Raw genomic sequence first — 17861 nt, 5'->3', positions numbered from 1 at the left:
AAATAAAAAGCTTATCTGGAAATATCCTCTAACTCAAATTATAACATTTTGACACCATGGCTTTCTGTTTCCAGAAGCTATTGCAAGGCCCACAAGAAGACAACTTTCTGAAAATCAGCTAGAATATGTATCAGATTTTTGTGGCATCGTTACCCCCAATCAAACTACATAGGTGCTCTCCAAATTATCATCTTCATGGCCTGCCTGATGTACATTCATGGCTTGGTACCAAATGCTTTAAAACAATATAATATATCCCAATGTTTAAAGAAAATGCATTAAACAACTTGGGCTGAAATTTCAAGCATTTGAGACATACTAATATTACTGAGTCTACATGGGATGACTGGCCTATAACTTTTTGTTTTTGAGTTCTCTAAATACTATATCCAGAAGTAATAGCACAATCTATCCACCAGACCAGTTAGAAATAGATATGCTTCCAGAAGTGCTTCCTTCTCTGCGAGCTTTTTTAATTGAAAAAGGTCATCCATATATTGCTCATCCATCAAGGAAACAAAAGGGGGGGGGAAATCTTTTTTTAATTTATTTTTTATTTTTTTATATTTACAATAATTTCATCTTTCATTCATACAGTGTGTTGACTGGGTACATATATTTTGTGCTAACAATTGTAATTAACACTTTTCTTACCAATATAACAATAATCACATTTTCTTTGTAAACCATTATTTCTTATATCTATTACTTTTATAACAATCTTAACTAATTCCTCTATATATTCATCTACTCAGTTTTAACTTGTTTTATTTTTCAACCATTGATAAAATAAGTCCCATACCATGTAATATTCAGTTTTTTCTTTTTCTTTAATTGACAGTGTTAATCTATTCATCTCTGCACATTCAAATATTTTCTCTATCACTTTTTCCTCTGCCGTTATCACTTTTCCAATTCTCAGCAAATACAATCGAGCTGCTGTTCATACATAAATAATCAAATATACTTTTTCTTTGCTGTAGCCTTTAGGTATCATTCCTAATAAAAATATTTCAGGTTTAAAATCTATGTGTTGCTTTATCATTTTTTCCAACCATGTGTGGATTTTTGTCCACTATCTTTTTGCTTCTGTATATGTCCACCACATATGGTACTATGATCCAGGTGTCTGGTGACACTTTCAACATTTGGCTGATTTATCTTTAAACGTCTTTGCCAATTTTGCTGGTGCAAAGTGCCATCTGTAAAACATCTTATACACATTTTCTTTATATGCTGTTGATATTGTTAACTTATAATTTCTTTCCCATAGTTTCTGCCATCTATCTAATTCTATCGTATGCCCAAAATTTTTCACCCATGCTCTTATTGTTTTCTTTACATGTTCTTCTAGTTTTACACCTAGTAAATAACAGTACAACTTTTTTAATCAGCTTGTCTTCTGTTCCTGTTAGTATTTTGTACAATTCTGTCAACTTCTTATGGATACCTTCAACTTTGGTATCTTTTTGGTATTTTGATTGTATTTGCACCAATGCATATCAATCCCTTGTTCATTCAATTCTTGTTTGGTTTGAACTCACCCTTTTCATTCAGTATATCCTTATATCTAGCAATAGTTCCCATTTTACCAGTATTTGGGTGTATTAGAGCTTCTATTGTTGATCACCAGACTGGAATTTTAAAGAAATGTTCTTCTCTAATTTTTTCCCATACTAACAATAAAGCATTCCTAACAAAGTGCCTTTGAAAATAACCATGTATCTTACTTCTCCTGTACCACAGAAATGCATGCCAACCCAATTGCAAATCATGTCCCTCCAGTGTCGGCAACCTTGTATTTCTTAAAATTATCGATTCTTTCATCCAAGTTAGTACTGTGGCCTGATAGTATATTTCCCAATTAGGTAACCCAAACCCTTCTCTCGTTCTTGCATCCTGTAACATTTTAAAATTAATTCTTGCTTTCCTCCCTTGCCATATATATTTCAATACTATTTTGTTGATATCTTCAAAGTATTTTTTCTCCAGTTTTATCGGAATTGTTTGGAACAAATACAACACTTTTGGTAATATATTCATCTTAATTGTTGCAATTCTTCCTATTAATGATAATTGCATATTCCCGCATTTTTCCAAATCTGGCTTAATTTATTGTTTTAATTTAGTAATTATCTTCCTTAATCGTTCCACATCTAGCCGTTAACTGGATTCCCAGATATTTTACTTTCTTTGCAATCTGAATATCTAATCTCTCCATTAATTCTTTTTTCTGTTTCTCTATCATATTTCTTTTTACCAAAATCTGTTCCTCCTTTCTTATTTCCATCCCTTTTATTTCTTTATCTTTCCTAATATTTCTATTTAACACTTCTAATGTTAATACAAATAGTAATGGCAACAAGGGACACCCTTGCCTTGTTCCCTTCTTAATGTTAATTTTTTCAGTCAATTCTCCATTAACCATCACAATTCTCCACTAACCATCACTTTTGCATATTGTTTATAGTGTCTTAATCATTTTAATAAACCTTTCCCCAAAATCCATTTCTTCCATTTGTGCCAACATAAACTTCCAGTTGAGTTAGGTATTTTTGCCTCCATCAGTACTTCATTTACCACTTCTAGTAATGTATTGCTCAAAGAGTCCTGCAGGGTTTTATACATTTCTGCTGGTATACCATCCGGTCCTGGTGCTTTCCCATTGTTTTGTTTTTTAATTGCTTCTGTTAATTCCATCATTGTAATTCTTTCCTCTAACATTGTTTTGATTTCTTCTGGTACTTTAGGTAATTCTGCTTTTTTTAAAGTATTCTTTAATTTCTCCTCCTTCCACTTATTCTTGTTCATATAGCTCCCAATAATATTTTTGAACTATCTCTTTTTTCTCTTCATTTCTATAGCAAAGGTTGCCTTTATCATCTGTTAATTGGGAAGCCTGTCTCTTTTCCTTCTCTTTCTTCAGTCTATATGCTAGCCACCTTCCTGGCTTATTTGCATTTTCAAAAAAGTTTTGTTTAGAGCTTTTTATTTTTTGTGCTAGTTCTTTTTTGTCTATTATTTTCATTTTATGCTTTGTTAAATTCATTTTATTTTGTATATCCTTTCTTTGCGAGTTTCTTTGGAGTTCTTTCTCCATCTTTTTATATTCTTCTTCTAGTATTTTTTGTGCCTGTCTTTTCTTTCTGTTTCTCTTTCCCATATATGTTATAGTTAATCCTCTAATATATGCTTTTGCTGTATCCCATACATTTTGTAGTGAGGTTTCTTCTTTTCTGTTTTCATTAAAAAAAGTCCAATTCTTTTTCCATATATTAAATATACTCCTTTTATTTCAATATTAAATTGTTCATTGTCCATTTTGGCCTTTTTGTCCCTTCCATATGACCTTAATCAGATTATGGTCTGCCCATGTGTTTATTTCGATACTTATTTCTTGTATGTTGGAAATTAAATCTGTTGATATTCACATCACCTCGATCCTGGACCAGGGCAAATGTCTATTCCAGTAGAATATGCATTGTTTATTTTTAGGATGTATTTCTCTCTATGCATCTCAAATTGCTAACTCTTCTGTCATCTTGAAGAAGAATTTTGGTAATGTTTTCCTGTTCTTTTTATTTGTCTTTTGTGTTTTATAGTCCATTTCAGCATCCACTATTGCATTAAAGTCTCCTAGGATACATATACTTTCATATTCTAGTTTGATTATTTTGGGGGGTAGTTTATCGTAAAATTCTTCTTGATTCTCATTTGGTGCATATATCGCCACTAGTAATGTCTGTTTACAATTTATTATTATTTCCACCATTAACACCTTCCCTTCATCATCTTGGCATATTTGTTTAGCTTTTATTTTATCTTTAATGTATAATGCTCCTTTTCTTTTACTTTGTTGTGCCAGGGAGGTATACAGTTTTCCATTTTTGGAATAGTCCAATATTTTATCATGTTGTTTTTTGATGTGCACCTCTTGTAAACAAATTATATCCAATTTTAGTTTCTCTAATTTACTGAAAAACCTTTTTATTGCCGAATTCAGTCCATTTATATTGACATGAATTTTATTTCCTCTTCCGTGTTTTTATTTATAATAAGGTTTTGCTGCTCTTGTTCCCTTTGCTTCCTTCAGTTTTACTTCTTCTCTTATCGCTCTTTCTTCGTTCTCTTTCCTCTTTGTCTTCTATCCCTCTCTCCTGCTGCTTCCTCTCTTTGTTTTATTGCTTCTATTTCCCCCACTCTTTCTCCCTCTTGGTTTCTGAAATAGTTTGCTCTGCTTTCTCTATTGAATCTAGCCTGTGTCTCTGTTCATGCCATATCACCATTATTCCCTCTGGTATCAGCCATCTAAAATTAATCCCTCTTTTAATTAAACATTTTGTCAAGAATTAGTATTCCCTCCTTAAATCTCTAACACTCCTTGCTATTTGCTTCAGAACTGTTATTACCTTCCCTCTATATTTCAATGTGTCATTTCTTGCTTTTTGTGGTATTTCTGTTCTTATGGCCTTCTTTGTGAATCTAATATGTACCTCCCTTGGTAACTTGTTTCTCAGTGCATATCTGGTCTGTACTCTAAATATTTTGTCTATATCATTACTTTTTCTTTTGTCACTTCCAAGGCCCCTAACACCAAGTCTGCCATTATTTCTGCTAGGTTTTCTTCCTTTTCTTCCTCAATGTTTTGAAATCTTAAACAATAATCGGCTCGATCCATCTCTAGTGGGATAATTTTTTTCTCCTTACTTTGGTCTGCTAGTGTCAGCCAAAAGTCCATTTCTCCTACTCTTTTTTCTGTTATGTCTGCTCTCTCCTCTATTTTTCCCATACATTCTTCATTTTTCATCATCAATTGCTGGATGTTCTTTACCTTTTCTTCTACATTTCCTACCTTCTACATTTCCTACTTTCACTTCCAATCTCCATATTTTCTCTTGCAAAGCTTGTAAAATCATTTTGATCTCTGCTTGCTGTAACATAACATCCACCTTCACTTGCTGTAACATAACATCCAGAGATCTTTGTTCGGCAGGGCTCGAAGTAGCCGAGGAAGAGGCAGAAGATGGGGCAGGTGTTGTTTTTTCATTTTAAGATATTGTGTTTGTTGTCTCTTTATAACTTCTTTGTAATCCATCTTGTAATAATCCAATCAAATCAGCAAATCAAAAACAATTAATAATCCACTGCGAGCTCTTCTCCCAAATTCCTTTCTTCAGTTTCTTCTATACCTTCATGTATATTCCAAAGAGAAGAAGATATGCCAAAAGCAGCAACAATGACAAAAAAGAAACAAAAAACAAAAAAATGTGGAAAAATATTGCAAAAATAAGTATGCAAAGTAAGGAAAAAAGTCTTAAAATCCCTTTACAAAATTTAAAATTTAAAAATTGAATAAAAAAGAGGAAAAAAGAGGAAAAAAGAAAAAGAGAAAAATTATAAAATAGTATAATGTGATATCCAAGAAATTAATATAATATTATAATGAAAAAAAGTAAAGTCAATTATCCAATTATAATCCACGTTAGATCACTAACGTGATCCAATCACCAGTTATTTTCATCAATAATTTCACAATGCAGGCTTGCAATTGTCTTTCAGTGATGATAGACAAAACAGTCCAGGAGAAAGGGATTTAATCTTCCATTTCTTTGTATCTCATTTGTTTCTTTTCCAAGAGTTACACTGTTTTAAATGAAAGTTCTCAGTGTTCAACTCTCCATTATTCAACAGTGTATCAGTTATCACTCTGTCAAGGTCATACAGTTTATTATTTTCTCTGTCTCCCTCTGTCTTATATTCCTTCGTTCACCTTTAGATGGTGCTATTGCACTGTTTTCTCTATTCTCCTTGTTATTTAAAGTCCTATTTTATATTAAAATACAAGAAATTTAAAATTTAAAAAGTCAGCAAGGAAAAAAAAGGGAAAATCCAAACCTCTTATTATTTACCCTTGGTTTAGTCCAGTAAATTTTATAAGTCCAGTCCCGTTTTAAATTATCTTTCCATTCATAAGTCCTTAATTAGCGGCTTCCTTTTTCTATTTGTGCCAGAAACTGCTTTCCTTGCTGCTTTCTTCCAGTGGGGGGTGTTTACCCACCACCTCCTTTATTTTTGACTTTTTCTTCTCCCTTTTCTTCCCGGGGGGGTTCTTCCTTTAATATTTTTTAAAGGTTTCTCACCCAGCTCAATCATACTTTCCATTAGCAGCTGCCCCAGCCTCATAGCAGTGCGTGATGGCCACTTTCCTTTCCAGTCGGCTAGAGAGGCTATCTCTGGATCAACCAAGGATACTGCAGTATCCCTGGGATCTACAGAGTGTCCCCTCCTTGATAACCGCCCCTCCAAGATGATTTAGGTCCAAAGGGTCCATCGGCTGTTGGGATTTTGACGGGTCCCCCGGGAACACCGAGAAAGTCTGTCATATCGCTGCGGCGTCAACTCCACCCTCCTCAGGAAAAAAAAATCTTCAATCACAGTACATTCACTTAAGTAGTCAACAAATGATAGTGGTTCTCCCTCACCAAGCTCCAACTGGGAGCAGCTCCTACTTCAGGTAGCCTAATTCAATTAACCATGAACAGCCAAGTCCACACATGCTTTCCTGGTAAATTCTCTGGACTCCAAGAGTAATTTAGAAGATTGGCTTGAGAAGAAAATCTGGGGAGTTACATATCATGTATGGAAAAACCAAAGCCATAAGTCAATGAGGAAGTGGGAAAGGCTAACATGATCTTCAGTTAGAAAAGGTGGGAAGAGTGAAAAGTGAAAACAGAAGGACCCAATAAACTGAACAACTATAAGCTTATCATAATTACTACTGTAGTGTGGTTTGGTTTTTGCAGTCAGCAGGTTCTGGAATATTCCTGACATAAGGAAAGATGACCATCAGCTAAAGCTATGCCACTTTGCAGAGCCTATGCTGCCACATTCTATGCATTCATTTCTGTAATACCACATTTTTACAGCATCTCTTTCAGTTTTCAACAAAGTTTCTGATTAAAATGCCTTTTAGCTAAATTCTAAGCTTGTCTCACTGCATCTCCCAACCAAGTGTGTCTAGCAACAACATTTCAGTGTGCCACAGAGAACATTTTTGGGTTGACAGTCCTTCTCTACCTTTTTGGTTGCTGGTCTCATCGGAGCTGCTGGCACAAAAGTGGAGCCCTCGAGATAGGAGGAGATACGATTAGGTGCACACTCTGCAGCCTGTGAGAGGAGGAGCAGAAGACAGAAAAAAGAGAGGAAACAGTGATGGTGAAGAGAATGATACCCAGAATGGAAGAAATGGTGACGTGATGGTTAAGGAAAAAGAGCCTGACTTCCTTACCTGAGAAAACGTTGCTTAGAATTCGAAAGCCAGCTACATTTTGCCAGGAAACAGAAAGTTATAAGAACTGGGGGACTTACAATTCTGGAGTTGCTTCAAGATGCTCAAGCAATCAAAGATCTTACTGCCAAAGTTTGCATAAACAGGTAACGCTGATACTTTCCTCTTTTTTTTTTCTTTTAGTGCAGCACTGTGTATCCCCCTGCTGGTTAATGACAAGCCTTTGCCCTACTGTCTAAAACCAGCCTATCTTAGAGTTCTCCTGGCATCACTCATCTTCCCCATATGGAGAAACTCTGCTTGTTTATCTACTGCGCTGCAGTGTGGATGACTGGGCAAAGGCATTATAATAGCAGGAACTCTGCTTATTTTTATTCAGGTCTTTTTAGCTATCTGGAATTAGGAAAAAGGTGAAGCCTGGGTTCCAATCTCTCTTACTGTATATGCTTGTATCTCCAAACTGAACAGCACAATCTGGAAGGTGGATGGGACAGGCAACAGATCAAAAGAGTCTGTCTTTGCTTCTATGCCAGCATTACAAATATGTAATTATAAACTAGCTATGCCCAGGCTTGGTTTGAATATAAAACTAACTATGGTTTAGAGTTACACATAATTTAATTTCTTAAATTCCAATGGCTGTAAAGAAAAGATCAATAGCATTGTTTCTTACCAAATAATTAGCTTAGCATTATATCTGAAATCTAAATGCCTGTAAATTTTAACTGCAGACTGAAATAAGTTAACAAAATCATGGTTTTAAGTTGGCTTATTTCATAACACCACATTTGACTGGTACAATTTGTTAGGGTTTGGAAATAACATAAAACTGTGGTATCATAATATTAAAAAAAGGAAAAATTTCACTCTCAAGAGGAACTGACAGGCTTCACATCTAAATGAGTTCCAAGAGTCAAACCTGCGTTTGAAAATGACACAGTTGGGGTAGAAGTTGTAACTGTCCAGGGAGCAAAAGAAAATGTGTTTTACAAAATTAAAAGTTAAGCAGATAAATAACTGGGAATGATTAACTTGCCAGCTTACAAAATTTAATTGTTTACTCTTGTGAATGAAACTATGACTTGTTTAAAAGTAAATAGTATGAGCAAGAATGAAAAGACAGTAGGAAAACTAGCATGATGGCAATCATGCAATGGCAAAGAAATCATAACCTCTGAAATCTATAGCAGTTCCCAAATATTAGTTCAATATTTTCCAAATATTTTCCCAACTTTCTATCTCTCTTTTTCAAACAGACAGACAGATGCACACCAATCCTGACTTGAATATATACGGTAACTATATTTGATTAAAAGCAAATCTTAACTTTCTGGCCATTATGATTTCCAAAGGGAAGCCAGTTGCCAACCTATTTTTTATTCCGTGTTTTAAATGACATGTTATGACTTATCTGGGGTGTTTGTTATTATCCTTAATCTTCTACCTTGCAATGAGCCTTAGAAGATTTCCCATCAATTTCACTCCTAATCTGTTGACTATTTTGATCAGAGAAAATTCAATATCTATGCTTATTGCTGACTGGAAATACCTTATAGACTTTTAAATTTAAATATAATTTAGATTTATAAACACATCAATAACAAGAAAAAATATCAAGGAAACAGTAAATCCACTTAAGAGAGAAGGTGGCAAGGAAGTAACAGTCAGTAGAGAGAAAGTAGAATTGTTTAATACATTCTTTGCATCACTCTTCATGCAAAAAGAAAGTATAGCCCAACCCACCAAAAACATAACTGTAAAAGATAAACTAGAAATAAAAAATAAAATAAGCAAGAAAATGGTAAGAGAACACCTATCTGATCTTGACAAATATAAATCACTGGGACCTGATGGTTTACATCCCAGAGTTCTGAGGGAATAGTCAGATGCTATCTCAGAAATATGAATCGTATCTTTCAAAAATCCTGGAATACCGGGGAACTACCAGAGGACTGGAAGAGTTGATGTGGTTCCTATCTTCAAAGAAGGGGGGAAAAACAAGATTCAGGAAACTACAGACCAATCAGCCTAATATCAATACCTGGGAAGATACTGGAAAAGATAATCAGAAAACAGATCTGCCAACATCTAGAAATGAGTAAAGTTATAATTAAAAGCTAGCATGGGTTTGTTAAAAATAGAGCATGGCAACCCAATCTTATTTCATTCTTTAATAAAGTGACTTAATTAGTAGACTAGCGAAATGCTGTGGGCAGAGTATAGCTAGACTTCAGCAAGGCATTCAACAAAATAGACCAAACTTATGTGAGATAGATAGCATCACTACCAGATGAATTTGTAACTGGCTGACAAACTGTACTCAACGAGTTGTCCTTAATGGTACTACATCCACATGGACGGAAGTAAGCAGGGGATACCACAGGATTCTGTCTTAGATATCTAAGAAGTATTCCTGTAAATGATAGAGCCAGGGTAATTCCATTTTTAGCCTCAAAGTAACCTAATACATTTTACTGGAATATTACTGGAATATTAAGTAAGACATTGTGTAAGAATGTTCTTTGTATTTACAATAACAATATTGTTTTGCACATTCTGTTTAAAGATAGTTGGCAGGTCACAAAAGATAATTGACAGGTCAGACTGAACAGATGTCATGCTAAAATTAATAATGCTGACAATAGTAGCAGCTGCCAAACAGAATGGAGATTATGGTAATGGGTAAACAGATGGGATGGAACTTATGGGAAAAAGACCCTTAACCACCCAGAAATTAGCCAATAGGATGAAGAGGTGGTAGCAAGGCTGAGCTTCTGAAAATGAATACAACTGTCATGAATTTCTATGGAAGATGTCTCCTATCTCCTCCCCAAAAGGAGAAGGAGTCCAAGCCTTTGCAAACGCTTCTAATAAATAGCTTTTTATATTGTTCGCATGTCTCTTGTTGTTGTCAAGCCTAAAAAGGTGATAATGGTCACAGGCCAGTACTCTTCAATATCTTCATAAATGACTAGATGAGGGAAAAGAAGGGGAACTTGTTTAATTTGTAGATGATACTAAGCTGGCAGAAATAGCAAACACCCAAGAAGATCCAAAAAGGATCCAAAAAGATTTGGACAGACTTGAAGAATGGGCCATATCCAACAACATTAAATTTAATGTGGAGAAAAGCAAGGTTTTACACTTAGGCAGGAAAAACAAAAGCTACAAAACTTGGCTCAAAAAAAATATATCAAAGCTACAAAGCTACGAAACCTGGCTCAAAAACAGAAACTTTGAGAGGGACCTTGGAGTCCTAGTGGATGATCACTTAGATATGAGCCAGCAGTATGTGGCAGTAGCCAAAAAAGCTAATATAATCCTTGGCTGTATGAATAGAGGCATAGAATCAAAAGTATTAGTACTGCTTTATAAAGCTTTAGTAAGGCCACACCTAGAATATTGTGTTCAATTTTGGTTGCCACATTACAAGAAAGATGTTGAGACTTTGGAAAAAGTGAAAAGAAGAGCAACTAGGCAGAGTGACTAAAATATGAAGAACAATTGCAGGATTTGGGTTTGGCTAGTCTAGAGAAAAGAAGGACTAGGGGTAACAGATAGCAGCATTCCAGTATTTGAGAGGTTGTCACAAAGAGGAGGGGGTCACCTTATTTACCAAAGCACTTGTAGGCAGGACAAGAAACAATGCATGGAAACTAATCAAAGAGAAAAGCAACCTGGTACTGAGGAGAGACTTCCTAAAAGTGAGGACAATCAATCAGTGGAACAGCTTGCCTCCAGAAGTTGTGGGTGCTCCATCACTGGAGGTTTTTAAGAAGAGACTGAACAGTCATTTGTCTGAAATGGTATAGGTTCTCCTGGTTGAGCAAGGGGTTGGACTAGAAGACCTCCAAAGTCCCTTCCAGCTCTATTCTGATTGTGTGAAACAGAAAAAAAACTATTTGTAATTTATGGTTTTGATGATTAGACAGGATAGATTATAGAAAGAAGAGAGTTATGTTATAACCATAAAGATGTGAATTTGTAATTGTACTTACAACTGTTGTAGAAAAGATGAGAAGCGATTCTTTGTATCTTTTTTCTTTCTTTTCTATTTTTCTTTCTTGCAATTTTAGCTTTGTTTCAATTTTTTTGCTTTACATTTGGCTGTATTAGTTTTTATCTCCCTTTTTAATATCTACATCTTCACTCCAAATCTGCAACACTAGCCAATTTTATAGATCTGTTAGTCAGATTCAAGAATAATGTATGAAAAAAACTGAACAACTCAAAAAATATAACTCTTGTTATATACCTCAGTTACCGTCCTATATAATGAAATCTAGAAAACAAACCATTTTGTACCAGAACTAGAAGGCTGATTCAAACTTGCAGTTCTTCAGCACTTGCACAGACATGCACACACAAATACACACACACACACACACACACACACACCTCCAAATACATATGTGCAAATCAATAAAAGCACAAGATTGGCATTGCTCACAGAGCAAGTATGTTCCAGTATAATTTTTTTCCTGAAGGGCAGAAACCCCACTCTCCACCCCACCATATTTAGGATGCACACCTCACAACAGCAGCCTTCACTATGCTGAGTAGGAATTTGGGAGCTGAAATAAAACATTTCAGGAATACAATTGATTAAGAAAGTTTGCAACAAATAACACTAATGCCTGCTTTCCTTAGACTCCTCAATGAATCAAAAGAATTAACCATTTCTTTCCAGGGCTACAGTAACTGCTCAGAGAACAATGTCATCATCAAAATTAAAACAGAAAACTGAACTTGTCCTAGCTGGCCAAGAGCAGTGGCCAAACCAATGTTTGCCATCCATCTATGATTGCAGCTTGTGGGGGTTGAAGCCCAAACACTTCTACACTCAGTGTGGAAAAAGGAACATTTCTGGCTTAACCAAAAAGTGCAGGTAAAATTAGAAGCATCTTATTGGTCAGGCAAGCAACAGAGGGTAAAGGATCAACTGCACAACCACAATCTATTCTTGATCTTGAGAACTCGGAAAGTCTAAACTAAACTATTAATTCTAGACATTCCTCTCCTTGCTCTGATATATTTCTGGTCAAATGCTTTGCTCTGAAGGACACAAAGCCCTGCCAGCCATGAAAAGAAAACCTGCAGAGAGGAAAAACAAGCACTTACCTAACATAATCTCATATAGGAACAAAGAAGGCAGGATTTCGTCAATGTTTAAACAAACAACCATTTAGAAAAGTAATAAAATTCATGCTAACATATTGCTTTTTGAAACAGGAATGAACATAAATAGATGGTACAATATAGCCTACTTACTTGGCAAAAGTAGCTAGCAGGAGCCAATGGATATCCCCCCAAATCTTGTTTATCCCTGTTTTAAGGATTTGTCAAAGGCAACAGTTAATTGTGTAAATTAACAATTAAGAAGATTTTATTAGAGCACCACCCAAAGAGGTTGTTTTGGTTTTATTATGCCACAAACTCTCATGATTAAATCTATGCGATTAGGAAGCTGATGCTAAGAACCATATGTATAGCAAACACAGATCAGTAAGTACACATCTAAATTATCAATGGAAGCATTCAAGATTTTTCAAAGGGCATTACAGACAAGTTCTTTCTCTGATAGTGCCCAGCTCAAATGCTTCCAAAATAAAAACAGAATGGTTTGTCCCAGCAAGAAAACCTTGTGTGTATCCTGTCATGCCACAGTTCTTTTTTCTAGAAACCACTCTGTATCCGATTAAACTTTCAAAGTGGCAAAGGGAAAGTGGAGAACATTGGAATGTTCAATAAAGAAAGAAAACTCATTGTCTGTGAAAATGCCGTTGATGGCCAGTGCTGTGCTCAGCAGCCTCCCACTTCAGCCATTTGGAAAGCTTTATTCTCCCATCTGAATCTGGCTGCTATTGCAAATGAACTTTGACAAGCCTGCCAAAGGGAGAAGCTACAAGCACAATGGGAGGGAGAGGAAAGGCACCTGCTTCAGGTCCGTGCTGGAGTTCGGATGGTTCCTGCGAAGCACAGACTTGGGGCCTCCAGGGGCATAGGCAGAGTTGACCCAAGAGTGAGAGCGGTCGATCCCCTAGGCAATATGTAGAAAAACAGTATGAAAGGAAAAATAATCACAACAGATACAATGATCAGGGCAAAAGAACCACATCGACTGCTTCAGAAAAAGCAACAACCACTGTTGCTGTAGTTTAAATAAGATAAACTTTTGATGATGAAGGTGGCTGCAAAGAAAAGGAGGAATTTTAGTGCTATGATTCTGTTAAGCCAGAGAGTGCAATGAAATTCCAAAGGGAGTCAATTTGGAACTGTCAAGGACTATTTCGTAGTTTTAGGCATGTTGACATGGTCATCTGGGGCACAATGCATTAGAGAAGCAGAACAAGAATACAAGCAGGCCAGGGGTTGTTCATAATCTGCCAGGCCTAATGTGCAACTTGCTGAGAGAATTGCTTTTGAAAGTAAAAATAACTGGAACAGAGTGTAGAGATGTAGTATTTACTTGAGAAAAAGTGGTTATCTCCCTCCCTCCCTCCCTCCCTCCGTGTGTAGACATCTTGCCTGAGAAAATTGTTTCTGAAATCTTAAATGCTTGCATGTAGTTTTGAAAGCCTGCAGTTGGCCTAATAAAATTATTATTTTAATATAAATTCTTTTCCCCCACATTGCCAGTATGGCTGCTTCTGCTTTTCAGACTCTTCTTGGATTTCGATTTGCTATTTGATCTGCTATTCAGAAGCATGAATTACAGATCTATGCTAACTTCTATAGTCGTTTCTTCCTCTATAAATTTGGTGGGAATCAGCATGATTTATTTCCAACGTTTGGTACAGAAAAAATAAGGTATTTGAAGCCTTTAAAAGAGCTTAGCACACTATAAATTGCCACCCCCAAAAAAGCCAAAACAAGGGGAAAAACAGTATTTCCACTTGCATGATACATCAGCCAATTTTTGCTGCATTAAATGAGGCTTTCTCCTTCCACCAGTGAGAACAACACTATAGTCCTCCTCATAAATCTCTCCTCAGCAGCCCTCTGATCTTGCTGGTGGTGTGGGGCAAGAGTCAAGCATCCATAAGATCCACAGAACTTCAAGACAGCCTGAGGAAGGAATCCCAAGAGTTATACTCTAATACATCAGAGGAAAATAGGTTGGAGGAGGTTGTTTTACATCAAATATGTCCAGATTCCATAATCAATCAGTCAATCAATCAATCAATCAGAATAGAGCTGGAAGGGACTTTGGAGGTCTTCTAGTCCAACCCCCTGCTCAAGCAGTAGACCCTATACCATTTCAGACAAGTGGCTGTCCAGCCTCTTCTTAAAAACCTCCAGTGGTAAAACACTCACCACTGAAGGCAAGCTGTTCTACTGGTTAATTGTTCTCATTGTTAGGCAATTTCTCTAATTCCAGGTTGCTTCTCTTCTTAATTAGTTTCCAACCATTGTTTCTTGTGCTTTGGAAAATAATTTGACCCCTTCTTTGTGGCAGTCCCTTAAATATTAGAATGCTGCTATCAAATCACCCCTCCTTCTTTTCTCTAGACTAGCCAAACCCAAATCCTGCAGCCGTTCTTCCTATTTTTTTGTCTCCAGGCCCTTAATCATCTTAATTGCTCTTCTCTGCACTTTTTGCAGTCTTTTTTATAATGTGGTGACCAAAACTGGATGCAGGATTCTAGGTATGGTCTTACTAAAGTTTTATAAAGAGGTACTAATACTTCACATGATTTTGATTCTATGCCTGTTTATACAACCAAGGATTGTATTAGCTTTTTTAGCTACTACTGCACACCGCTCACTCATATTTAAGTGATTATCCACTAGGACTCCAAGGTCCCTCTCATAGTTCCTTTTTTTGAGCCAGGTTTTGCCTAATCTATATTTGTAGCTTTGGTTTTTCCTGACTAAGTGTAAAACATTGCTTTACTCACATTAAATGTCATATTGTTGGATAGGGTCCATTGTTCAAGTCTGTCAAGATCTTTTTGGATCCTGAGCTTGTCTTCTGGGATGTTGGCTATCCCTACCAGCTGCCCTGCCCACTAAGCTGTCATTTTATAATATCCACAATATAGAATGGCACTCTCAGAGAGATTCAGATTGCTTTATTAATTCTATTAATAATTTCACATGTCCAATTCATCGAACTATGTAGATAAATGTTTGTCAGTAATAACCCTGGGCCATATAGGGGCAGCTCTAATTGCCAGGCAACAGAATCATTTCCCTCTAGTAGCAAAACCAGTGGTTTTCCATCAAATGTGAGATTTGCTTTTCATATAGCACAGATGTTGGGCAGAATCAAATTGCTGGTGTAATTTCACTGCGAACTGTTCTAAAGTTGCTACTTCCAAAGAAACATTTTGGTGGTTTTATGGTTCACTGGTTGCATTTTTTTTAAAAAAATCTAACTAAAGGCTTGGGAAAGAAAGGGAGAAGGAAAAAAAGTAAGAAAGATAATTGCATATAAGACAAATATTAGAATAAGCCATGTAAATGCTGCTTCCATGGAAAGCTAAGATCAGATTATTCTCCTATAAATCCAAAATTATGCAGGGCAATGTACTCTATTTAAAGAAGTGAACTAAGAAAATCCTTTCTCTAAGAAGCCCAAAGCATAAAGACTAGAGAAAAAAAGTGCCAACAATGGATGGGTGATGGTGGAGCCAATCCCTAAATTTACATAAATATGCCCACCCCATATAGAACACATATATTCACATACATACATCCTTCCCAGTCACATCTCCCCAGATGATTAATGCAAATCAACTGAAACAGGCATTTTTTAAATAATTTAGCACTAAGAGAGGGAAGTTCTTACAGAGCTGGGGAGGAAAACATACATTATCTGGGTAGAATTAACTATTTTGTTTTTTCTCTGTGCAGGGTAGGAAAAATGGAGAGAGAGGGACTTTGTACAGAAATCCCTTCAAGTCACATTTAATAAAAAAAACAAACTTTTTCCTTCTCCAGATTAGAATCTGGGATTAGCCCAATCTGTGAAATAGATGCCCAGGCTAATCTGATGAGCACACACACATTTAGAAAAACCAGGGAACCTAAAGACTGATGGGGAACCATTTTTATGTCTACAAATCTTTACATTTCTATTTTTTAATTATTCTGTGTGGTAGAATGTATTTATTACATATCCAAATTGCCTATTGGTAATATTTTCTGGGTAGGGAGCAATCTATTAAAACTGTACAAAAGCAGCAGAATAAGAACAGAAACATGCATAAAGAACAGCACAACCAATAAAATTCAATCACAAGAACACAGTGTTAGAATTGTGAAAAACCAAAATGCCTGATTATCACCTGGCACTTCAAAGACCATAATTTTGGCAAATGGTTTGGCAGCTAAACAAACTTCCTCCTTCTTGGGAAGGACAGGGTCAGTGTTGTACTAACCTTGCTGCTGATAATCTTCTGAACCTCTTCATCTGGGGAAGTTGGTGTAGTGGTCAAGTCAGGATTGCTGTTGCTGATACTTTTGGAACGAGAGAGATTAAGGCTGACAGGGCGCCCAGTTGCACGGGACAAGGTAGCATATTGAAGGGTACCACTGTGGGGTGGCACTCCAATCTCTGGAAGAAATACAGAGTGAGTCAGACTGGGAGAATGACTTCTTCTATCATTTGTGCAGACCTTTAAAAATGTCTATGAATCTCTCACGTGTGATTGAGCTGTCCATTATTAGATTCTCCTTTGTTCAAGCAAAGGGGAAATTATCATAAATTTCCCCTCTTTTCCATTAGGGTGTTCCATTGCCTTCCTTTTAGAAAACTCATTAAAATATTTTTCTACTGCAATTTCGCACTGGAGCTTCTTGAATTTAATTTTGTGTTATAATGCTGAAGTGGATTAGAGGATGTTCTTTTACACTATATGTTGTACGAGTACTATTTTAACCCTCATCCTCCTGTTACCTATAATGGAGCATGTCGTGCTGTTCTCAATCTTGGCTGCTGCACTGGGAGGAAATGGAGAGACTGGGTAAGCAACCATACTACAGGTAGACCTACTTAATGACTGCCCTGTTTAGTAACCATTTGAAGTTACAATGGTGCTGAAAAATGTAACTTTATTATCAGTCCCAACATTTATGATCACCACAATATCCTTGCAGTCTTGTGGTTGACATTTGGGCACTTTGCAACCAATGGATCTTTACAACTGTTGCAATGTCCCATGGTCTCAATACCACACTTCATAGCTGGATTCCAACAAGCAAAGTTGATGGAGAAATTGACAGTAAAACTGTAATTCATGGTGAGCCACATCTCACTTAATAATCTGTGGTGATTTGCTTAATAATCCCAGGAGAAGTGACAATGTAAATCTGATTAGGTGATATTTTTGTTAATGTCTGAGTCACTTAGCTGGTCCTTAATTGTGATCATTAAGTAAAGACTACCTATAGTCGGAGCCTCTGAAATCCTACTTTTAATTTCAAATTGGGAGAGGGAATATCCCAAATACGATAGGTTTCTGCTCAGGATATTTTCCTCTGCAGAAATTAAGAGAATCACTAAGCTGTCCTTGATCCTCGAAGTTTGGTTTGGCAATCCCTCAGTTTGTTTCTCAGACCTTTTGGA

At 36.2% G+C, this 17861-nt stretch overlaps 1 protein-coding gene across 8 annotated transcripts in view; it reads right to left on the bottom strand.

Annotated features, from left to right (window-relative positions):
* DOCK6 (dedicator of cytokinesis 6) overlaps window positions 1-17861 on the bottom strand; it is a 157053-nt gene that overhangs the window by 65715 nt on the left and 73477 nt on the right. For 4 of the 8 annotated variants that reach the window (XM_026679586.2, XM_026679587.2, XM_026679594.2 and 1 more), the window contains exons 22-24: window positions 16675-16850; window positions 13224-13328; window positions 7078-7167 (exon numbers count right to left, since the gene is read on the bottom strand). In XM_026679586.2, coding sequence (XP_026535371.2) covers window positions 7078-7167; window positions 13224-13328; window positions 16675-16850 — 371 coding nt within the window. The remainder of the gene's footprint in view (window positions 1-7077; window positions 7168-13223; window positions 13329-16674; window positions 16851-17861) is intronic. The other 4 variants (XM_026679588.2, XM_026679589.2, XM_026679590.2 and 1 more) reach the window with 2 other exon arrangements.

Source organism: Notechis scutatus, chromosome 2 (genome assembly GCF_049901735.1).
Source record: "Notechis scutatus isolate UNSWTSFEM ecotype Mainland chromosome 2, rNotScu1.2, whole genome shotgun sequence".
In the NCBI taxonomy this organism is placed as follows: domain Eukaryota; kingdom Metazoa; phylum Chordata; class Lepidosauria; order Squamata; family Elapidae; genus Notechis; species Notechis scutatus.
This window is presented reverse-complemented; position numbering and strand designations above follow the sequence as displayed.